Source organism: Madurella fahalii, assembly GCF_045866475.1.
Source record: "Madurella fahalii IFM 68171 DNA, scaffold_4, whole genome shotgun sequence".
Taxonomy (NCBI): Eukaryota; Fungi; Ascomycota; class Sordariomycetes; order Sordariales; genus Madurella; species Madurella fahalii.
In genome coordinates this window covers 1635197-1658643 of record NW_027263974.1, presented here as the reverse complement: position 1 = coordinate 1658643, position 23447 = coordinate 1635197, and the positions used below count along the sequence as shown (strand labels likewise).

Here is a 23447-nt window from a genome sequence, read left to right as displayed (position 1 = left end):
GGAGCAACCGTTATCGTGGGCAGTTTCTTCAGATTCCTCGATGACGTGTTACCGTCGCTTGTAACCCTCCCCCTCCCCCAAAGACTTGCCCAGCCGGCGTTGCTGTCTGCTGCTGTTCGTCAAGCCTCGTGCGCGTTTCTTCCACTCGGGGAGGCACGCACTTTGCTGCAGTGCCTTGCGTCGTCCTCTCCCTGCACTGCGTGGTCCCTCTTACATACCACCTACATGTACCTTTCACACAAACCAGACCCCTCCCTCCTTTCCCCTCCACCTGCATGTCTTTCCTATCCTGATCCACCCTCGGATTCATTCACTACTACCCCCGCCGCGGCACCCCCAAGTGGTACGGTACGCTCCCTCAAATTACACGCATTCTCAATTGCATCTCTCCCCATTCCCTCATTTACCTACCACCTCCTACCTTCCCCTCGCCGGTTTCTTTTTCAACCCTTTTATTTTTCTTCGATTGGTTCTAACATCGGGTTTCTCTCTGCAGCTGATTCAGGAGACACCTATCGCCCTGTGAGTATTATTCTCTCTAATTTGTCTTTTTATTCTTTCTTTGGCGAGCGCGACTCGACCTCGACCTTCCCGGCGCCGTCTCGTTCGTCTCTTTGTTGCGGCTCGCAACGGAGTGCTCCTACCAATGTGGGCCGTGCTCAAGGGCCAAGGGCCGCATCCACTCGCAGCTCGCTGGGTCGGGCTGGTTGGTATCCACACACTGCCGAGTTGGTCTCGCGGATCGAAGATGATCGTCCCCGCCACGGACTTTGGAGCTCGTGAAGCATGCAAGTCAACGCCGGCAGCGTGTAGGCAGGAGGCCATACACCCGCCCAGCCATTATGCGGACTCCTCTCTGGAACTCACCTGCATTAGCCCTAGACTTCCTCGTGTGTCCGACGACAGCTTAGTCACCAACTGACATTTCACAGCGTGAGAGATCGCGTTCTCCCAGACGGGGACGTTCACGGAGCCCGAATACCCGCCGATCATATTCGCCCCGTGATCGATCGCGGAGTCGCCATCGGAGAAGAAGTCGCTCTCCCATGACTGGTCAGGGCACAGCTGTTGGAGGACCAGGCTCAGGATACAGCGGAGCTCCCCATCGGTCGTACGAGGATCGTGCGGCACACCGAGAACAAGTCATGAATAACATTCGCGAGACATCGCAGCAGGACCGCCGCGTCTACGTCGGCAACTTGTCCTATGACGTCAAATGGCACCATCTCAAGGACTTTATGCGCCAGGGTGGGTTTTGGAGGCAGGTTTGACTCAAGACGGACTTGGGCTAACCGCTGCCGATTCTAGCTGGAGAGGTTCTCTACGCCGATGTGCTGCTTCTTCCCAATGGAATGTCGAAGGTGGGCGCCTATAAGTGATTTTGGCTGGTTCTTTTGTGGTTCCTCTTCTCTCGGTTATTTGATGGATTGTTGGATTGACGGGTTGGGACGTTGTCCGTTGGTGATTTAGGGATGCGGGTAAGTCTATCCTACAACAACTCGGAGGCCATGCGGGCAAGCTGCTAACCGTCCTCCGTTCAGAATAGTGGAGTATGCCACCAGGGAGCAGGCGCAAGCCGCCGTTGCGACACTCAGCAACCAGAACCTTATGGGCAGACTGGTCTATGTCCGAGAGGCAAGTTTGATATGGATATGGACGGATACTAGACCCGGTCTATTAACTTCCGGACAGGATCGTGAAGCCGAGCCTCGGTTTGGACCTCCGGGTGGAGCCGCTCGCATCGGCGGCGGTGGCGGCATGAGCAACGCTTATGGCGCTGGCGGCGGCTTCAATGCTGGCATGCCTGGAGCTGCCGGCGGCGGTGGCGGTGGCCGTCAGATCTACGTCTCGAACGTTCGTAGCAGAATTTCTTTCCCTCTCCTTTCTGGACAGGCCAGGGCTGGCTGATGCTGACCGACCCATCATAGCTGCCTTATACCGTGGGATGGCAAGACCTAAAGGACCTCTTCCGACAAGCCGGTAAGCAGAACCGTCCAACAGCCCGAGAGTTGGACTGGGTATTGACTTTAGCCACAGCCCGCACAGGCGGCGTCATTCGCGCTGATGTCCACCTTGGTCCCGACGGCAGACCTAAAGGCTCGGGCGTCGTTGTGTTCGAGACCCCTGATGACGCACGGAACGCCATCCAACAATTCAATGGATATGATTGGCAGGGCCGCGCTCTCGAGGTTCGCGAGGATCGCTTCGCCGGCCCCGGTATGGGTGTCGGTGGCTACGGTCGCGGCGGCTTTGGGGGCGGACGCGGAGCCTTTGGTGGCTACGGCCGAGGAGGGTTCGGTGGTGGCCGCGGTGGATTCGGTTATGGAGGCCGTGGTGGATATGGTGCTGGTGCTGGCGGCGGAGGCGTCTACGACGCCGGCAACAGCGCCTCGGTTCCCCCGAATCCTTTCACTGACCATGCCACGTCGGGCGTTGAGAAGTGCGAGATCATCTATGTTCGCAACGTAAGTTCGCCTCGCACGTCTTTGCACTGTTGTGGCGTCGATCTCTGTTGCCTAACCGTCGTGTAGCTCCCTTGGTCGACGAGCAATGATGACTTGGTTGAACTATTCTCGACGATCGGCAAGGTCGAGCAAGCCGAGATTCAGTACGAACCGAGCGGTCGTTCTCGCGGAAGCGGTGTTGTCCGATTCGATAACGCAGACACCGCCGAGACCGCCATTGCTAAGTTCCAGGGCTACCAGTACGGTGGTCGCCCTCTCGGCCTGAGCTACGTCAAATATGCCACGCCCGGCGGCGGCGACAGCATGGATACCGACCCGCATGGTGGTCTGACCCAGGACCAGATCATGTGAAGCTCCTCGATAGTCCGCCCGAGCAATCACCGATAGTTGCCACTCTCCGGGAACGTCAGGTTTACTTCCACCCTTTGGTACTGACAGCCTCGGTAGCTGTGCGAACCCCAGCACTCTCCTTCTCTGCTTGTCTTTTCCCCTTATTATCAGGCTTTTGGCCGATCGTCATGATTTCCTATCTATTGCTCCGTCTCCGTTTGGCGCAGAAATCTGTGGCCTCAGTCATGCCAATCTTGGAAGGCCGCGGTCTCGAACTCGCGTCTTGTCCCTAATTTGGTTGCGTTTCTGGGAGGATGGTTTCGTTTTAGGTCGGGGAATGAAAGAGAGGGCCTCGAGACGCCCACTCCTAGTCTTCGGCACCGGCGAACTCACGACGAGAAAAGTTCTGGCGCGATGTTCTCTCTCTATCTCCTTGGGACTCTCGGTTCTTTTTGGAACCACTGAAAATGGAAAATCGGACGGCTTTTACCCTAGAATGTATTGTCGAATAAGCATCTGATTCTCCAGTTAATGGCGGCGTTCGATGGAAGGGCGTCGGGCAGTGGTAGGCGTGTCTGCTGGTAAATGGCATTGTGAGAGAGCGGGCTGGCCAGAGCGGTTGGCAGACTTTGGTGAGTTGCGTACGGCGAAGCGTAGGGATGATGCTTTTCCGGAACGTGGTACAGGCATGATAGGCATTGGCGTCTCGGCGTATTTTGGATGGCGGCTTTTGCGCGGATACCCCGATACCCTGATGATACCATTCTCGGTGCCCGCCAACGGTGCAGACAGGCACCTGTGGTCGGCTCTACTTCGACATGCTGTTACTGAGCGCCGATGGTGGCATCTGATGGCGGCGGCTGTTGATGGCACCAATGACTTGGGAAGCCACTGCTCAGACTGCACTGTCGGGCCAGATGGATGTAGGATCGCGACATAACTCTGGGTGCCGGATAGAATCATAGACATCCATCTGTAATATATCAACAAAGACCGACTCTACCTCTTATACTGACGAGGCAGAACCAAGTGGAAAGCCGTGTGGATGAGACGGGCTTGCTACACTACGTGCAAAGCAAACAGCTAAGCCTAGCAAGGTGCAAAGGACAGCCGCTACCACTAGGACATGCCATTCACCGGCGAGATGGACCCGCGGACAAGACCTCTCGCCCTCTTGCGAGCAGCAATGCTCCGTGGGGTATCTACCGCCGCGGGGGAAGACCGGCCATCGTGCACACACTCCATCGGCACGTTTGGAAGTATCAATGCCCCTGATGTTGATGGGCCGGGAGCAGAACAGGGCATCGAGTAGTTAACCCAATTCCCCATGTATGACAAATAGAACTCTCGTAGGATGTCCCGGATTACCTCATCCTCCACGCCCTTCTGCTTCAAAACCCAGAACACCCCACGAAAGACGGCGTAAGTGTCTGTTCTTTGGTTTGTATCCAACCCGGAGTTGCAACAGCTGTCAATGGCTGCTTTGGCTCATTTGCCTTTGGTGTAAATCCGGATGTCGTGGTCTTTTTTTTTTTTTTTTTTTTTTTTTCCCCGGTTGACGGCTCGGAACTTTGATAACAACTTGCATCCCGAGTGGTCTGGATTGCGTATAGCGGCCGGTCTGCGCTAGCTAACGCAACCTTAGAGACTGGGGATGATAGGTTCCAGGAGGCGGCAGGGCTGTGCTTGGTGTATTGAGTGGGCAGCAACAAGGCTAGGTACCAATGGTAGGGCTTGTGCAGCCGGGAGGGAGGTGTTAGGGGTTATGAGAAAGAAGGTGATTCGGGAAGGGTACAGGAGGTAATCAATGAGATAGGTTGGGTACATTATAGAAAACTGCTAGACCTGGCTCCTTCAAGTTACCCCCTTATATTTTGAGAAGGCGAGTATACCCGTAGATATGAGAGCAGTGGTCTGAGAACATGTCTAGGTCCTAGGAAGAACATCACGAGCTGTGGGGAGAAAGATGCTGGGTCTCCCGCCCCTCTTTCTTTCGCTCCATGCTTCTAATTTTGTTTATGCCACATGCTCATGGCCGGCGTTCCCGTCCCCACGCAACCACGCTTCAGCCAGAAATCTCTTTCCCATATGATGCACTCGAAACCGGCGGTGGAGTTAAGGGCCCGGGTATGCTCGCTCCCTCCCCTGCGCTGATGTAGCTGGAAGGAAAGATTGTGCTGTGCCCGGACGACGAATGTCTGAGCCGCGGCTCTCCCGTCCCGACCCCAGTCCAAGATTAAGACCCTGATCCAGACACTCACCCGATCTAAGCAACCGACGTTCACCACCGCTCGCGACTCTAGGCAGATTCAAGCCGAGCACACAAGACATACCAACCAACCCTGGTCAAATCGCGGAATTCCAAGGCACGACCACCATCATAGTAAACCCTATTCGCCAACCGAAAGGAACTGTCATCACGAAGCAGGAGCCCCGGTAGCGCCGCCCTTCTTCTTCCTCGCCTTCGCCTTCCGCTTGGTCCGATCCCTCGGCTTCAGTGCTGCCATGCCCGCCTTGCAGACGTCCGCGTAGCGCGCGTAGAACCCCTCCAGCTCGTCGGGCTGCACCACGGTGGAGAGCTTGACCTTGGACGCCCTGCGCTCCTTGGACTTGCCGTTTGTGGCGCGGATGAGAACGGGGAGCGGGTGCGCGGGGGAGAGGTCTGGGAAAGGGGCCGGGCCTGAGGTTGATGGTGATGTTGGCGCTGCGGGCGCGTCGGCGTCTTGGGAAAAGGTTACTAGAGATGAAGTGAGTTGGGTTGGTTTTGATGAGGTACGGGATAGCATAGGCCAGGGGCCAGCATACGTCGCTTTTGTGTTAAGTAGACTGCGCCGTGAGCTTTGCTTTTGTTGACGGCGAAGAGGTCGGTGAGTTTGGAGAAGAACTGTGAAGAGGGGGTTAGGTTAGCGAGTGGATGGCTTTTAATTTAGAGAGGGGGTGCTGCAAGCGTACCTCATCGTGCGTTAAGTGACCCATTTTGGTTATTGGTGTTTTGAATCGGGGGTTGATACCATGGAGGGTGATGGATGAGCTGAGAGCTTCGGCCGTTGTGAATGAGGCGTGGGATGGACAGTGCTTGCCCCGCCTGGACGTTGATGGTGGGGCCGCTTTGGTGTTTGGGCGACCCACTTGGATCGAGAATTAGCGCCCCACTTGATGTTTCTGGGCCCCAAAGTCCCACCAGCATTATCGATAAGAACAAAAAGTTCAGACCGCAGCATCGTCCACTGCTAGAAATGAGAGAGGAGTGAGGTTAGGCACCTTTGAAACTAAACGGCTTTAGACTCGACCCCTCCACGGGCTCTACGGCCTTTCAAAGGGTGAATTGCGGAACTCGCTTCCCCTCTGCACCGACTAGACTGGCAAATTGATAGAGAGCCATCACCTCCGTTGAAAACACGAGGGACGCTCTGCTTCAGAATCACTATATAACCGCGCCTTCCCATTTGCCCTCACATCGAACTGGGACAAAATGCCACCGCCTGGGACAAAGAAGCCGACCCTACCTCTCCAATTGCTCAAGGAGCTCGGCGAATCGGGTGAGGGGGGTTTCTTCAGTAACATTCCTCCAGCTTCTTACTAACATACCAGCAGACTCAAAACAGGCCCAAAGGCGTGGGCGCGGCGGAGGGGAGGTGGCGTCCAGGAAAGAGCGCCGGAAAGCCGAGAGGAAACAGTCCAGAGCCAACCGTGTTACAGCTGTCCGGAGCTATCACACCGAACGCAGCGCTCCGAACCGTAACGACAATGTCGCCACAAAGTTTAAGAAGGCACCAGGTGGTAACGGACCGCCGGCAAAGGGAGGGCCGAAATCGATACTGAAGCGGAGGAAGCCGGAGCCGGAGGAGGAGGAGGAGGAGGACGAGTCGGACGAGTTGGAGGACGATATCGGGGACGAAGACGACGAGGATATGCTTTCGGAGGGCGTGCTGGACGAGGAATCGGAAGATGAGGATGACGAGAAGGGCGTCGGATATGAGGATGAGAGTGATGGCGACGAGGACGATGTTAACAATGCGCCACCAAAACCAAAGGTGTCAAAGACGATGAGGGACAAGCTCGCGCAGGACGATGCAGAAATTGCGGACCTAGAAAGGAAACTCGGCTTGAAGAACCGAAAAAATCTACCCCAGTCATTCAAAGACGACGGACTTGGCGACCTCTTGGATGGCCTTGGCGGCAGCTTCGACGAGGAGAAGCAAGAAAAGAGGAAGCGCAAGGCAGAAGCAGACGAATGGCTCGCCCAAAAGCGGAGGAAGGCCGAGGCAGCGTTGGCTGTGCGGAAGAAGCCAATGCCTGCGTCTGATGATAGTAACGAGGATGCAGGAGACTTTGATGATCTAGACGAAGATATGGATGGCACGAGTGGGGATGATGCGGGGCTGGAGGGATCCGACGGGGACGGACTCGGCGATGACCACTCGGAAGAGGGTCAAGACGAATTCGGAGGATTTGACTCGGAGGATGAAGATGCTGCTGAAGACGGTCCCGAAAAGCGAGTGCGCGAGAACCCGTATGTTGCTCCAACGACAGGCCAGACGGCAAAATACGTGCCCCCATCGCTACTGAAGGAGTCGGGGTCGGACGCTGAGCTTGCTGCGCGCATTCGCCGGCAGACGCAGGGTCTAGTCAACAGGATCACCGAATCCAACATGTTGACCATCATGGGAGAAATTGAGAAGCTCTACAGAGAGTATCCCCGACAGCACGTTACGTCTTCACTCGTCGATCTGCTCCTGATACAGGTCTGCGATCCGACAAGTCTGCCGGACACGCTCCTCATCCTGACGGCCGGCTTCGCTACGGCTGCGTACAAGGTGATTGGGACGGACTTCGGAGGCCAGTTCATCCAGGAAGTGGTGGAGCGCTTCGACAAGTATTTTGAAGAAGCAAGGGTAGCCGCATTGGAGCGGCCTGACGTCCCGAAGCAAACGTCAAACCTCATTACTTTCGTCTCAGAGCTCTATAACTTCCAGCTTATCGGGCCCAATCTGGTCTTCGACTACATCCGCATGCTACTTGAAAGTCTTTCGGAGCTCAATGCCGAGCTCTTGCTTCGGATTGTACGAATGTGCGGGCCTACACTCCGGCAAGACGACCCTATGGCGCTAAAGGACATCGTCTCTTTGATACCTCCGGCTGTCGCAAAGGCCGGCGAGAAGAACCTCACCGTTAGGACCAAGTTCATGATCGACACCATTACCGATCTGAAAAACAACAAGTTGAAGGCCGGGGCGGGCGCGTCGGCAATTATCTCGGAGCACAGAAACCGGATGAAGAAGCTCCTTGGCCAGCTAAAGTCGAGAAAACTCAACTCCACGGAACCCATGCGGATGGGTCTGAGGGATATCCAAGATGCCGACAAGAAAGGCAAGTGGTGGATAGTGGGCGCGAGCTGGGCAGGCAGGTCGGCTGGTGAGAAGAATACGGGGAACACGGCTCCAGAGAAGGGTGACAGCGATGACGAAAGCCTCGCCTTGGATGATGTTGAGGACGGCCCAGACCTAGGAGAGCTTGCTAGGGAGCAAGGGATGAACACGGAAGTTCGACGGTCCATCTTTATCTCCATCATGTCAGCCATGGATTATCAGGACGCGTACTTTCGGATACTCAAACTGCGGCTGAACAAGGAACGCCAGCGGGAGATACCGAATGTCATCATACGCTGTGTCGGTGCTGAACAGCACTACAACCCCTATTACACACTAATTGCCAAGAAGCTCTGCTCGGAACAGCGAGAGGTCAAGTGGGCGTTCCAGTCCAGTCTCTGGAAGTTGTTTGGACGGATGGGGGAGTCCGGCTTTGGCGACGAAGACGCCGAGGACGAGGAGGAAGACGAGGCGGTAGACCTGAGACGCCTTGTCAACACGGCCAAGATGTTCGGGGCACTCGTCGCGGGCGGCAGCTTGGGGCTGGCCGTGCTCAAACGGCTGAACCTCCTGTACCTGCAGAAGAAGACTCGCGACTTTGTCGAGATCCTGCTCGTCACTGTGCTGCTTGAGTGTCAGGCCAGCGAGCGGCCCAATGAGGCCATTGCAAAGGCGTTTTCGGCCGTCGGCGCGACGCCTGATCTGGCACGGGGCCTGCAGTACTTCCTCAAGAAGGTGGTCCGGAAGTCGGACCTGGCTGGGGGGAAGAAGAATGCGAAGCTGGTCCAGGATGGATGCAAGTTGGCTGAGGCGGCAGTCAAGGACGCGCTAGTCAAGGCCGATGATCTAGCATGACGACGCTAGAGTTTTTTTCAGGCAGTTCTGTAGAGCGGCATGATGCCATAAGCGCAACGCACGACTTGGTTTACAGTCCGGTCCATAGCCTCATCATATGAGAGATACCCAGCTACTGCGCCGTGCCTCCGGCTCTGGGGCCAGCTCCAATTCATATTGCCATTGTCTTCAGTCATCGACTAAGCGGAGACGAGAATCATGTGGCAGTGGGTCGGACGGACTGTGCGGATTTGGTGGTGTTGCGGAGCCTGCGGCAACCCTGTAAGGTCGTCCTAATGGTAAGGAGAGAAGTTGGAAAGGGTTTATATCGCTATCTGTTGGAAGTGAGCGAGAACCCTCACATATATCGCCAGCTAGGCGTTCAGGTACCGGCTACGCTGGCGGACTAGCCAATTCACTGACACCATCAGTACGCAACATGGGAGATACGGATAGTACTACGAATGGCATATGCGTGGGGGGTATTGAATCTTTTATCCCTTCACCTCTTCTCTAAATTCATCAGAAGCGCTACATCACCATCCGAGTTTTCTCAGCATACCTTTGCCCCCTATCTGAACGTAGCCGGTAACTCGTGCGCTGGGGGGGCGTCGGCCCGCAGCTCCACCGGCGGTGGGGGTACCCAGACTTCCACAGGTTCGGGCGTCTTCTGGTAGTACCCATTTATCCCATCAGTATACGGATATCCGCCCATTTGCCTTTGATCGAGCGGCGGTTGCTGCAGTATGGAAGTTTGTCCGCTGGCCCTGAGCTTCCGTCGCGACCAGAAGAACATGAATGCCGCAGCCGCTAGACCGAGTACACCGATAGGAATACCAACGGCAAGGCCGATGGTGAGCCCATTTGACGGGGAACTTGAAGGTAAAGTATCCGAAGATGTGGCGCCTTCGGCGCTGTCGGTTGCCGAGGTCTGAACCGCTTGAGAGTTCTCGGAGCTTTCTGTAGAGGATGTCGTCGTACTTGTGGATAAAGACGTTGATGATGATGATGATGATGATAACGACGACGACGAAGTTGGGACAATGCCGATGGTTGTCAAGGCAGTGGGAGTCCCTAGAATTGCCAAGATCAGTACTCAAAACGCCTTGTTAAAGCGCCGACAGCCTCCCAAGCTTCCACAGCAGCCCTTCGTCGTACCTTGGAAGCTCAACACATTTTCCAGGGTATCGCAATCATGGAAGGCGCCATTGTCGCAGTAGTATGTATCGTCATCTCTCGAGGGACACTTCCTAATACCGATACCGCCATCCAACTTGTCATTGTTGGCTGGATTGACGCAAAAGCTCGGGCACTTGCTGCTCCGCCAGTCCTTGTCGGTGCAGCTTCCGCGGACGTATAGTGCTTGGTTCGGTAACTGTCTCTCGAGTCCGCTGGACATGCAGATGCCGTTGCTCAAGCAGATATAAGCTGGACCACAACACGGCGACTCTTCCGTCTCGTCCTGGCAAGGGACGTCTTGGGGCGCAACGTCTCCACTTGGGTAGTAGCATATTGCGAAACTGGGAAGAATATGCCTGCTAAACAAGAAGGAGAATAAAAGAGGAGAATTAGACGCTCTCATGGTGGCTCCGTAACCATAAACGCGTGTTGTCGCCAACACTGTTTCCGAACGCCTAAGGAGGCTTGGTCACGATAATTATCAGTCAGGGAGACAAGCGGTTGGGCGGAGTCCGATTCCATGCCCCGGAATTATAAGATCTGAATAGACTAAGGCTCGGGGGGCGGACTCTCCAACGCGAAGTCGTTGCCATGGACCGCTCAATCCCCTGCCAGTCTGTTAAGATGGTACAAAGGAGTGGATCCAAATACGGGGTGCTGAAGCCAATGACGGTTAACCGTTAAAATGAAACCAGTATACCCCAATACTGCAAGATACCTTCCTTCAGTTCCATACAACCAGTCGGCATTACGTTTTTGGCGTCTGGAGCCGTCTATTGCCAACTCGGTTGGTCCGGTGGACGAGTTCCATGGGGACGAGACAACCTATATGCGAGGGAACACGTAGAGTGAGTCCCGGACTAACAACATGCAGGGGGTCTGGGTTGTAGACGAGACGGCAGGAGGAGCTTTTGAGACCCATTCGACGTGACACTCGAATCCTGAATGCCAAGCCGTGCAGCTAAACCAACCAGAAAACAAGCATTAACCGCCGTGCGGCGACCAACGCCACAGGAGAATGGCCGGGAGAGTGGTGGGGCCTGGGGATGGCTTGTTTTGGGCCTGCTCCCTCGCAATCTTCTCTGCCCCTCCCCTGCGGGTGTCGCTTACTATGGTACTGCGGCAAGTTACAGCCTCTACCCCCGGCGATTTTTTTTGGGTTCGTGGCGTTTCAAATCTTGATTCTGCCCCATGAAGAATAGTTCCCGTACATTTGGCAATGCTGCAACCGCCGAGCCCGATTCCCTTACTACCGACCATCTCTTGAAAACCTCCCGAGCATCCTCTGGAAAGCCGTCGTCGTCTTACACGATCGAAGTGCCCTGCGCCACTGCTTGGCAATCAGCCTCCCACGTGCCACTGGACACCTGTCATTCCTTGTTTTAGGTACCTTGCTTCTTTATCGGTATCATCACCATTTGCGGCTTCCCACGCCAACAGTCTCTTGGAATCTTGGGGCATCTCTTGATAAAAGGTTGGTGTCGATGCGCTATCAATGCGGGACCCAAGATTTGTCGACAAGGCTATGAGCGTGACGGGATAGGTGGCCAACTCGCATATGCTCCCTTCCGCGCCTACACCGGCGAAACTAGAGATCATGGGGCCCGGCCGGAGAAGGCTATTTCATGTTGCTTTCGCCGCTACAGCATGTGTCATGCTGTGGATGGTTTGGAACTTTGAAGCCACCGTAATTCCTCGGAGCGGCCTGCAATGGGCGCTAGGTACGGCAGACCCAGAGACCCGGGGCCCAAGCCGAGAACGAGGCCAGGAGTAAACAGCTGACACAATATGTAGACACATACAAGTGGCGGACAGTAGAACAACACTACCCGCTCACTTCATTTCGGCCGTTGCCGACGGGGAAGCCAAAGCGCTTCCCCCCCGTGCAGGCCAAATTTCCGGCCGAGACAGCAGAGGCGAGAGACACTCGGCTCAAACGCAAAGATGCGATCAAGGATGCCTTTGTCCGCGCTTGGTCAACATACAAAGAGCATGCGTGGTTGCACGACGAGGTGACGCCTATCAGCCTGAAGTCGTCGGATGGCTTTGGGGGTTGGGGCGCAACGCTGGTCGATTCTCTCGACACGCTGTGGATCATGGGCCTCCGAGAGGAGTTTGATATGGCCGTCGACGCCGTTCACAACAACATCACGTTTGAAACCACGAGCGCTACCGACTCCATCAGCGTCTTCGAAACCTCGATCCGCTTCCTCGGGGGGCTCCTTGCAGCCTATGACCTCAGCGGCGACCGCCGCCTCCTCTCCAAGGCCCGCGATGTCGGAGATATGCTGTACAAGGCGTTCGATACGCCGTCTCGACTGCCCATCCCGAGGTGGGATTTTCATGCAGCAGCGCGGGGGGAGAAGCAGTCCAACCCCAAACAGTTCCTCCTGGCCGAGCTGGGCTCTCACGCTATGGAGTTTACTCGTCTGAGTTTGCTTACTAAAGATCCAAAGTACTACGAAACCGTGGCCCGCATCACGGATCTTCTTAGCGAGACGCAGATGAAAACCAAGGTGCCAGGTCTCTGGCCGACTAAAGTCGGAAACACGGCAGACACGATAGATTCGGGGGACGAGTACACGTTCGGTGCCGAAGCGGACAGTACCTATGAGTATATGGCTAAGATGCCGGCGCTTCTCGGAGGGCAGGTGCCGGAATACGAGACCATGTATTCCCGGAGCATAGACGCTGCGGCAAAGTATCTCTTCTACCGGCCCCTCACGCCGGGAAATGAGGACGTCTTGGTGTCGGGAACGGCCCGAGCCAACGGCGGTGGTGAGCCGAGGCTAGAAACCTCGGCGCAACACTTGTCCTGCTTCGCGGGTGGCATGCTTGCGCTTGGAGGCCGGCTCACAGGCAACGTCACACATGTTGAGCTCGCCAAGAAGCTGACGTACGGCTGCATCACGCTTTACAAGACCGTCCCCATCGGGATCATGCCCGAGGCCTGCCGCATCACGGGCTGCCCGGATCCGGCCTCATGCGATTGGGACACACACCAGAGCGTCTGGCATGACGCCGTCGTGGATATGTACGGCCGCGGGTCGCCCGACAAGACGCCGACCGACATCATCAAGGCCCGCAACCTGCCCCCCGGCTTTACCGACATCTACGCAAAGTACTACATCCTGCGGCCCGAGGCGATCGAGAGCGTCTTTGTGCTCTACCGCGTGACGGCGGACGCGGCCCTCCTGGACCGGGCGTGGGACATGTGGACGGCCATCGACAGGGCGACGCGGACGGAGCGGGCGAACAGCGCCATCTTGGACGTGAATCCCAGTCCCGGGGCGACGCCACCCAAGAGCGACTCGATGGAGAGCTTTTGGCTGAGCGAGACGCTCAAGTACTTTTACCTGCTCTATTCGGAGCCAGACTTGATCAGCTTGGACGAGTGGGTTCTGAATACCGAGGCGCATCCCTTTCGGCGGATGGTGCGGTGAAGTCAACGACTTTGGCGAGGATGTGGCGAAATGATATAGACTTGAAACGAATAATTGCGAGCTCCTGCCCGGCGTTGTCGCAGCGCTGTTGTGCGTGATACATGTTCATTTTTGGCTCCGTCCCACTGCGCAGTTCTCGGAGGTCCTTCACGTACGGTACCTTGTTGACGTATTGTCGGGGGTTGCAGCCACTACTTTAGGTCATGTGGTTCGGTTCCGGAGTGCGGGATTTGGCGGCTTTGGGGGGGAGATTCCACAGTGACTGGCCGGTCCTCCCGGGTGCTAAGGACGGGAACTTGGAAATTTAGCGGCTTCAACGGGGGCCAAGCCAAGCAAGCACCCCCTGGCCAATCCCCGGCTGGGCTGAACCGGGCGTGGAAAGCTCACCCGACGGTTGGACGGAACGACTTTTTCCAATGAACGCAATCCCCAACAAACTTCCGCGACACATCCATCTTGCCTCGATTCCAGGCCTCTGACATTCCCTGCGCACTTTCCCCTTCTGTCTTTGGTTTGCACAGCCAATTCCAAGATCGCAGCCAAGATGCTGTCCCAGAGATTAATAGGCCGGACGGCGGTCAAGTCGGCGTTCAGGTCGTCAGGGTAATGCAGTATCGGCCCTCGGAAAATGGCTCTCGATGCTGACTCCTGTTGCAAGACTGCCCTCAATTGTCCCCGCATCTAGATGGAGACGGACTTACGCGACCGAGGCTGGTTAGTAGCTACGACCGAGGACAGGAATTGGCCCTCGTGGCTAACTGTTGTCGTGCAGAGGAGAGAGACCTCGTCATCATCGGCGGCGGTGTCGCCGGCTACGTCGCCGCCATCAAGGCTGGCCAGGAGGGCATGAAGGTAACCTTCTCTCAGCACGCCGAAGATGGGATTATGGGTTATAATGCTAAGGCGCCTTGGGCAAACAGGTCACATGTATCGAGAAGCGCGGCACGCTCGGCGGAACCTGCCTCAACGTCGGCTGCATTCCCTCAAAATCGCTCCTCAACAACTCGCATCTCTACCACCAGATCCTTCACGACTCAAAACATCGCGGCATCGAGGTGGGCGACGTCAAGCTCAACCTGAAGCAGCTGATGAAGGCCAAGGACCAGTCGGTCTCCGGCCTGACCAAGGGCGTCGAGTTCCTGTTCAAGAAGAACGGCGTCGAGTACATCAAGGGCACGGGCGCATTCCAGGACGAGCACACCGTCAAGGTGCAGCTCAACGACGGCGGCGAGACTAGCGTTGTCGGCAAGAACATCCTCATCGCGACCGGCAGCGAGGTCACCCCCTTCCCCGGCCTCGAGATCGACGAGAAGACGGTCATCAGCAGCACGGGCGCCATCGCCCTCGAGAAGGTGCCCGAGACAATGGTCGTCATCGGTGGTGGCATCATTGGTCTTGAGATGGCGTCGGTGTGGTCGCGGCTCGGCTCTAAGGTCACCGTGGTCGAGTACCTCGACCAGATCGGCGGCCCCGGCATGGACACCGAGATTGCCAAGAGCATCCAGAAGATCCTGAAGAAGCAGGGCATCAACTTCAAGACGGGTACCAAGGTTGTCAGTGGCGAGAAGACGGGCAACGACGTCAAGGTCCAGATTGATGCTGCCAAGGGCGGCAAGGCCGAGACGGTGGGTTTTTTTTTTTTTTTTTTTTTTTTTTTTTTTAGTAATGCGCTTTTTTCGGGGACATAACTGACACCCATTGTAGCTCGATGCTGAGGTTGTCCTTGTTGCGATCGGTCGTCGTCCGTACACCGGAGGCCTCGGCCTCGAGAATATTGGTCTCGAGCTCGACGAGCGCGGCCGCGTCATTATCGACTCGGAATATCGCACCAAGATCCCGCACATCCGCTGCGTCGGAGACGTCACATTCGGGCCCATGCTGGCGCACAAGGCCGAGGAGGAGGCCGTGGCCGTGGTTGAGTACATCAAGAAGGGATACGGACACGTCAACTACGGCTGCATCCCCGCCGTCATGTACACGTTCCCCGAGGTCGCATGGGTTGGCCAGTCGGAGCAGGACCTCAAGAAGGCGGGCATCAAGTACCGCGTCGGCACGTTCCCGTTCAGCGCCAACTCGCGCGCCAAGACGAACCTGGACACGGATGGCATGGTCAAGATGCTTGCCGACCCCGAGACGGACCGGCTGCTCGGCATCCACATCATCGGCCCCAACGCTGGCGAGATGATTGCCGAGGGCACGCTGGCGCTCGAGTACGGCGCTTCGAGCGAGGACATTGCTCGCACCTGCCACGCGCACCCCACGCTGGCCGAGGCGTTCAAGGAGGCGGCCATGGCGACGTATGCCAAGCCGATCCACTTCTAAGTCAAAGTTGTGGGTCTCGGCCGGGGTAATCTGGGGTTTTCTTGTGTATCTGTACTGTAGTTTGTTTTCCCTCGCAAGGCATCGGTAAATGGACTCGGCCGGATGGCAGGCATTGAAACAGTACCTAATTCACTTGGAGGCGGGCGAAGCAGCGCTGTTTTTGTTATCGCCGTATGCCGAGGGGTGTGCTTAAAAGTGGCAGATGGGCTCAGCGAGAGACAAGATAGAGGATTCATTGGGCATTGCAATGCGTTGTCTTGTTCAAGCGGCCTCGGAGCGTACTGTACAAACACGTCCGGTGCCTTCGGAGTGTTGCCAAATGACCATGAGAAGGAGAAGGTGGTCTAACGATAGGAGAGTTATGAAAGGCAATGAATGAACGGGGGGGGAATAGAAAAGGAAGAGAGAAACGGCTAGTTTAACCCCAATTTACAATTTTCTACTGTTCAACCTAACACTGCCAACAATCCCACGTGAATATGGAGCATCAAGAACCCTCATGCATGGGCTCCGCCAAGTCTGCTAGTCAACCCTAACCCTTCCCCTTAAATCTTCAACTATACCCTTGTTCATGCTCCAAACAAGCGAGGCTCGTTCCATCCGCTCGTGTTGATCGTACCACAATTGGAAAACAAGCCAGAGTGGGGTTTGGCTCACATCTCTTACCCATGGTTCTGACCCGCCCAACTGCTTCTTGCTACATTGCTGCGCCTCTCTTATTTGACGCTTGTAGCATTGCTCGCTGGCGTTGACTTTGAAGCACATCTTTCCCGCCTCCTCTTCCCCTCTTTACTGCGATTGAGCAGGCGGCTTGTGGTGCTGGGTCGTCGTCGGTCGACAAGCGACGAACATCGTCGTCTAGATTTATACGAAATTTGGCAGCTTTGATTGAGAGGAGCGAGCCTTTTCTTGGCGGCCGCGCGGCCCTTCCCCCCTTTCCTTGCTTCCTCTTTCGACCGACCGTGGTAAACTGCTTGCATATATATAACCCGTATCGGGCGGTGAGCGGAGAGAGGCAGGCAGTTTTTGTTGTTTCCGGTCGGTCTGGCGCCAACCCGGTTTTACCTACCCACCCTCCTGTGAGCTCGTTCTTTGGGAACGGCTACTACTTACCACCTTAATAAAGGATGGGTGGCCCGAAGATTGGCGGCGGCGCCGGTGGCCGGTCCTATCCGGTCATGTCGCGCCGCGAGGTCGAGGCGTTGATCGCCGAGGGCAGGAAGATCATTATCGTCCAGCAGCATGTGCTCAAGGTCGACGGCTGGCTCAAGTATCACCCCGGTGGTGAAAAAGCGATCATGCATATGGTCGGGCGGGACGCGACGGACGAGGTTAATGGGTGCGTTTGATGCAGCTTGTGATTTTTTTTGGGGGGGTGAGGGTGTGCTGACTTGGTACATACGTATAGGCTGCATTCGGCCGAGGCCTGTCGGATGATGGACAAGTATCGTGTCGGGAGGATCGAGGGGGGGTGGAAGAACTTCTTGCCGCCGATTCAGGGCGGTAGGTTTAGGGCGAGGGTTGAGGATGGAGTGGAGGAGGAAGAGGAGGCGGATTGTGCAGGGATGCTTCCCGAGCTGGCCAAAGAAGTCATTATGGCGCCGTCGAGCGTCGAGAGTTCGCGATCACCCTCGCCGATGTTTGACTCAACTGAGGCCACGACTGCCTCGGGGCTCCGAAAGCGCCAGGGTGCCGTCCCGAGATCGCCATCAACAACCTCCCTCTCGTCATTGGACGATACGGTAGCCGACAAGCCAGTGGACGGCATGGCGCACTTGGATGTGCTCACACGAAAGGAGATCAGGCTTGATCTTGCCAAGTACCCAACGCCAGATCCGGCCACGCAGAATGCCATCGTGGAAAAGTATCGCCTCCTGCATGAGCGCATCAAGGCGGAGGGCTTGTACGACTGCAACTACTGGGCCTACGCCGTCGAAGTGACACGGTACACCATCGTTTTCGGCTTGATGCTCCTGTTCCTGCGCTGGAAGTGGTACGCGACCAGCGCCTTCTTCCTTGGCATCTTTTGGCACCAGCTGGTATTCACGGCTCACGACGCCGGCCACATGGGTATCACGCACAACTTTCAGGTCGACACATGTATCGGCATCTTCATCGCTGACTTCCTCGGCGGCTTGTCGATCGGCTGGTGGAAGCGCAACCACAACGTGCATCACATTGTGACTAACTCGCCCGAGCACGACCCCGATATCGAGCACATGCCGTTCTTCGCCATCTCGCACCGCTTCCTAGCCAGCCTGCGCTCCACATACTACGAGCGCGTCATGGATTACGATTTGGCCGCCAAATTCTTCATCTCGTTGCAGCACCGCCTCTACTACATCATCCTGCTCTTTGGGCGCTTCAACCTGTACCGCCTGTCGTGGATCTACCTCATCGCCGGGCAGGGGCCCAGGAAGGGCGTGGCGGCATGGCACCGGTGGCTCGAGATTGCCGGGCAGGTCTTCTTCTGGGCCTGGTTCGGTTACGGGGTGCTGTACAAGAGCATCGACTCGAATTGGTCGCGCTTTATGTTTGTCATGGTCAGCCACATGGTGACGACGCCGCTGCACGTGCAGATCACGCTATCGCATTTCGCCATGAGCACGGCGGATTTGGGAGTGGACGAGTCGTTCCCGCAGAAGATGCTGCGCACGACGATGGATGTAGACTGCCCGCCCTGGTTGGATTTCGTTCATGGGGGCCTACAGTTCCAGGCGATTCATCACTTGTTCCCGCGGGTGCCGAGGCATAACCTGCGGAAGACGCAGCGACTGGTGCAGGAGTTTTGCGACGAGGTGGGCATTCCGTACGCGCTGTATGGGTTTGTTGGTGGGAACAAGAAGGTCCTCGGACGGCTAGAGGACGTGTCGAGGCAGGCTGCTATTTTGGCCAAGTGCCAGAGCGTGATGGCTGGGACTGAGAAAGGGCATGGTCATCATCATCATCACTGAGTTTTGACCGCAGGTTTTTGGGACTCGACGTTTTGTGTGTGTTTGTGTGTGTATGTGTAAGATTAGGGGTCGATATATCAGGGTGGCGATTTGGAAACGTCTCTATCTGCTTCTCCGATCCGTGATCTCCGAGCCCTTGCAGACTGGGGCGCAAATATTCTCTAGACATCGTCGTCACCACTAGTGTGCGGTCACCGCCGAGAGCAAATGGTATTCGTCGGCGGGGTTTGCTTGACGTGGGTGGTTGATGCAGCGGACAAAGTCGGCTAAGCGTCTTGGTCTTCCCGTACAATATATGGCATCTGCGTGAGTGGGATGTTGGTACAGTACAGTACAGGTACGAGCAGGAGCCAGGGCCTTGGATCATCCCCATCTCTCTGCATGCAGTGCTACGTTACTGGATGCAGTACAACCTTGGCTCCACGGCCACGGACAATGATCCGCTGGAACCGATTCCCTTTACAACATCGACTATTGTTTCCTAGTTGTTGTTAAATAGCTCAGTCGGCGAGTTGCCTTACCCGACTTTGGGGTTATGAGCAAAAGGAAAGGGTCGAAGCGGCCAAAGTGGTAGTGGTAGAACCCGCTCCCTATCCTGCTGCCTTACCTCGGATTTGCTGGATAGTCCAAGCTGCCTCATTTTCGACCATGGTACTGCTCAACTGCACGACAGTGGTTCATGTTTGCATATTTTCCTGGCACTGACCCAAGGAAGCCTTCCGCTACGGCATTGGCGGCCTTTGGATTCGCCAATAGGAGCATTCCTCTGGGGGACTTATAGAGGAAAAGCCGCGAACCACAACTTGCAGCCATTGCCCCAGTTTGATCTCCCGACTGCCATTGGATTTTTTGCGTGGAGAGAGCCGGTTGGGTTAGTGTCTGCCGATTGACAGCCCTGATTCCTGGCACGGCCAAGATTCGCAAGATACACTACACCGACAACTGACTACGCCGCACGATTGCCTCATGCCTGACATCCTGGTAGGCCAGGAAAGCCACACTCACTCGCCCCGCCGCCCAAGTCAGGCCAGGTCTCGCGCAGTAGCGAGTTGAACTTGCATCCGCTACGAGCTCGCCCAGCCGCTCACCCCCCAATGAGAAGCCTAGTGGTGTCATCGTGCCCCATGCCAACACCCTTGTCCATGTTTGCAACGACGACACACACAACCAGCCCTCGTTGGGCCGCTACCCTCTGGGTCACTTGTCATGGGTTTAGACGTCAGGAAACTCGGCAATGGGAAGCTTGGATTACTGGTTTAGGTGCGGGTGCCGGCAGTCGTCCATTCACGGCCCATGTTGTGATCCCACACCCGGCGGGTCTTGCCGGCGCTAAGGAAGGGGGGAGACATTACTTTGATGCTGGGGCTCAAGGAGACCACCGTTAGTATCGTGGGCCGGGTGGGCAGGTGAGCGAGTATTTGCGGTAGTTGCCTTTGCTGTGAAAGGGATAAGCAACTTTTAACGGTATTGTGCCCGGTGGGGGGATGTGTATCTATATCATCCCCACCCCATCTTTGTGCTCAGACTCGACAGGTGGCCCAGCCTGTTCCAACGTGTCTTCGACTATTTGCTCTTCGTCCCCGGTCCTCCAGTGGCAAGTTAAATACCCAGACAGATCCACCACGGGAAGTTTTCGATTAGCTGCCCGGCAGTCCACAGCCTTTCAACGCAGAGAAACCAAGTCAGCAAAACCAAGCGTATTCTTTAACCCGGCAGACGAACAGCCCTCTCAGTACCCCTTCCATACCCTGGTTAGGAAGCAGAATAACCCAATTAAACTGGCAATGGGCAAAAGCAAGATGGACGAGGCAGCGGCGGAGAGAATCCGCAGAGCTCGAGGCGACAAGGTTTGTGTTACAACCCTTCCCTTTACTTCCCTCTATCCCCCCATCTGGCGCCGCTACGGTAACCGTTGAGGACGCGTATTCACTCGGAGCCTAAAAAAAATAAAAAAAAAATTACAGGATGGGTTTGCGCGGCGAGCATCCATCGCAGCGCGGCAGAACAAGCAACAGCATGAGGGCGGATCGCCGTCGTCCTCCTCATCGTCCTCTCCCAAGAAGGACGGCACTAGTGGAAGCGGGGGAGGCAAGCATCAGGGCGGCGGGGTCAACAAGGGGGCCGTGTAGGGTAGAGCGCACAAGTGGTGGTACGTTCTGAAGATTCTTGTGGGGCAGATTGCGCACATACGTGGTCGTGGAGGAAGACAGACAACAATGCATGGAGACGAGGGGAAAGGTTTGCGAGCGACCGGTGTGTATCCTTGGCTCGGCCCGGGATGGGGATTGGTGAGGGGGGTAAGGGAGGGCAGGGCATGCATGTTAGGAGCAAGCCTTCTGAAGCTTAGGGGGCTTGGTGGTCAGAAGAAAGGTTACCTCGGCGGGGAATCTTGCGGGAGTTGTACAGCATTGCACACATGAAGGAGGCGGGTGTGATTCGTGTGCAAGAGGCCATGGGATCGCAAACTTAAAAGTCGTACTAGAGATACCTTTACTGGAACAGACATGAGAAGGTCGGTGAGCAATGATAACAAATTCCGTGGACCGTGGGATGATGGAACTGCGCCGGTCTGTGGAACTGAAATGTGGCTCGCGTAGTCTGTGCTCGTGTAAACCCCATGGCCTATGAAGAGATCATGCAATTTCCGCTGCTACGGCACAGCCGGCACGTATAGAGTCAGTTAGACAGACCAGGGATTCGTGCGTACCACGCTGAATATCCGGGAGTTTGTCGCCAACGACCTTGCCGGGGCCATAAGGCCCTGACCGCCCTGCTTCTTTCTCCTATAGTCACTGTCCCACCGCTCCTTGACCGGGGGCGCGCCTCGTGGCGCGGAGTTGGCGGGGATAAGCCGCCGTTGAACGACGGATAGAGAGTGGACCATGCTAGGGAACACTCCACCGCATAGCATATAATAAACCACAACGATGCCGTATTACATGGCCTAGGAAGCTCTTGTGACAAAGTAAGTATATCCCTCCGTTGGACGGAATCACTGGCTAGTTAAACTTCAACCGCAATCGATCACTGGCCTATCTGCCCTTTTCAAGCCCATTCCGAGAATCCACGGCGGGTCGGAACGCCAATGGGCCATCTCCCAGGCCGCCCGACCTGCGGTCCCAGAACCCAAGCGGTGCCCTATCACGGCAGACATCAATAACCTGATGGTGGCCAATATAACATCGGCTTGCAAACCTGATCTCGACACCATGGCGGAGAATTCCGGGGTTCGCGCGTCCGGAATCCAACGCTCCGGTGCTGCGCACACCCTTTAGTCTTGAACACGTGGGAAAGTCCTTGGTGTATATGTACGTAACACTAACTGGATACGGCCCTGTACCTGTACGTAGGGTAGTCTGCAGCCATCCCCTTGCTGCACCTCCAGAGGCAGCACACTGCATGTATGGGGTTTAGCTGCTCGAACGTTGTGACAGGCATGCTGTAGTGCAAGACGGAAAACTCCGTTCGGCGTCCCGGGGCGTCATGTCGGCTTTCGGACCGGACGAGCGATTGGTGATCCCATTGATGGCCGTTGAGCCGGCCCGGGTCGTCCGACACCAGCGAAACGCCACATCGTTTTTGGACATCTCGCCTAGGTAGAGCTGACGAGGCCACCGAAAGCCACAGAGGGGTACGGTAATTATTTGGGTGCCTCGAGACAGCGTGGCAGATGAAGACGAACCAACTGCATAACTGTAGATGATCCAGTATCTCTGATACAGGTGGCAGTTGTTCACTTCATTTCAGTTCAGTTCTTCCCCCCCCTTTTTTTTTTTTTCCTTTTCTCTTGCTTTTTCATATTTTCGGCATAGGCACGTTTATTGTGATTTGGATGCTGACATACCCAAGGTAGTCAGAGCCTTAAGATACCATTCCCTTTTGTGCACGATACATTCTGCAGTTGTTCAGTACATCGGAGCGCCACTCCATGGTTAAGTTACCTTTAGACTTGATGCCTCATGCATTACATCACATGCGGTCGATGTTGTTGGGCCATTGAGATGCTGTCGCAAGGGCGGCCAGGGTTGGCGAGGCCCTGTTTGGCTGTAACCAACTTGAACTTGGCGTCATCGGCGGGGCGCCCCCCCCTCCACTCAGGTTACCAACAGCCGGGTCCAACAAGTGCCCCACGGACCAGCTGGGACCCTGGCCCGCGTCTACCAGAACGGACACCGTTCATTGATCAACCTCCACTTCTGCTCGTAAACCGTCTTGTTCAACGTTGGATCTCTGCTCCGGTCTTCGACTTTGGTGCGGCCCGTTTTACTCTGGGGGATTGCATTGCGTTGATTGGCAAACACGTTCGCGAGTCTCGGATACCCACATTAACTTTGCTACCTTGTCCTGCTGCACCTAGTCTCCGTCCCCTTGTCTCGGCACCTTGCCTTGCATCCGCTCTCAACCGAACGGTGACAGCCCCGGCCGTCTCATCTCCGGCTTGCGCACCCGGCAAACGCGATCCCCCGGCGAGACCCACACAACAACAGCCGGCTTCCCCCCTCCGTGCCCGGTACCCCGCGTGCGGCACCTCCCGTGACCACTACGTGCAGC

The 23447-nt window shown here is 56.1% G+C and overlaps 7 protein-coding genes across 7 annotated transcripts; 5 read left to right on the top strand and 2 right to left on the bottom strand.

Annotated features, from left to right (window-relative positions):
* Positions 1-1046: 1046 nt before the first annotated feature.
* On the top strand, positions 1047-2816 carry GBP2 (g-strand binding protein; the record flags this gene model as incomplete). Its single annotated transcript, XM_071062899.1, has 7 exons — positions 1047-1248; positions 1309-1375; positions 1542-1635; positions 1693-1854; positions 1929-1980; positions 2038-2465; positions 2532-2816. 7 exons carry the CDS (start codon positions 1047-1049, stop codon positions 2814-2816), a joined length of 1290 nt encoding a protein of 429 aa, XP_070919000.1.
* A 2396-nt stretch (positions 2817-5212) lies between these two features.
* On the bottom strand, positions 5213-5771 carry MFIFM68171_07478 (Signal recognition particle subunit SRP14; the record flags this gene model as incomplete). The annotated part of the gene is made up of 3 exons (XM_071062898.1): positions 5213-5532; positions 5601-5679; positions 5748-5771. The coding sequence occupies 3 exons, from the start codon at positions 5769-5771 to the stop codon at positions 5213-5215; spliced, it is 423 nt and encodes a 140-aa protein (XP_070918999.1).
* A 496-nt stretch (positions 5772-6267) lies between these two features.
* On the top strand, positions 6268-9019 carry SGD1 (suppressor of glycerol defect; the record flags this gene model as incomplete). The annotated part of the gene is made up of 2 exons (XM_071062897.1): positions 6268-6334; positions 6390-9019. The coding sequence occupies 2 exons, from the start codon at positions 6268-6270 to the stop codon at positions 9017-9019; spliced, it is 2697 nt and encodes an 898-aa protein (XP_070918998.1).
* Positions 9020-9569: 550 nt separating this feature from the next.
* MFIFM68171_07476 (uncharacterized protein) lies at positions 9570-10397 on the bottom strand (the record flags this gene model as incomplete). The annotated part of the gene is made up of 2 exons (XM_071062896.1): positions 9570-10072; positions 10157-10397. 2 exons carry the CDS (start codon positions 10395-10397, stop codon positions 9570-9572), a joined length of 744 nt encoding a protein of 247 aa, XP_070918997.1.
* Positions 10398-11774: 1377 nt separating this feature from the next.
* Positions 11775-13620, top strand: MFIFM68171_07475 (alpha-1,2-Mannosidase; the record flags this gene model as incomplete). Its single annotated transcript, XM_071062895.1, has 2 exons — positions 11775-11898; positions 11972-13620. The coding sequence occupies 2 exons, from the start codon at positions 11775-11777 to the stop codon at positions 13618-13620; spliced, it is 1773 nt and encodes a 590-aa protein (XP_070918996.1).
* Positions 13621-14164: 544 nt separating this feature from the next.
* LPD1 (dihydrolipoamide dehydrogenase precursor) lies at positions 14165-15942 on the top strand (the record flags this gene model as incomplete). Its single annotated transcript, XM_071062894.1, has 5 exons — positions 14165-14223; positions 14279-14334; positions 14393-14472; positions 14541-15245; positions 15325-15942. The coding sequence occupies 5 exons, from the start codon at positions 14165-14167 to the stop codon at positions 15940-15942; spliced, it is 1518 nt and encodes a 505-aa protein (XP_070918995.1).
* Positions 15943-17069: 1127 nt separating this feature from the next.
* On the top strand, positions 17070-18896 carry MFIFM68171_07473 (Delta 8-(E)-sphingolipid desaturase; the record flags this gene model as incomplete). Its single annotated transcript, XM_071062893.1, has 2 exons — positions 17070-17281; positions 17351-18896. 2 exons carry the CDS (start codon positions 17070-17072, stop codon positions 18894-18896), a joined length of 1758 nt encoding a protein of 585 aa, XP_070918994.1.
* Positions 18897-23447: the final 4551 nt, after the last annotated feature.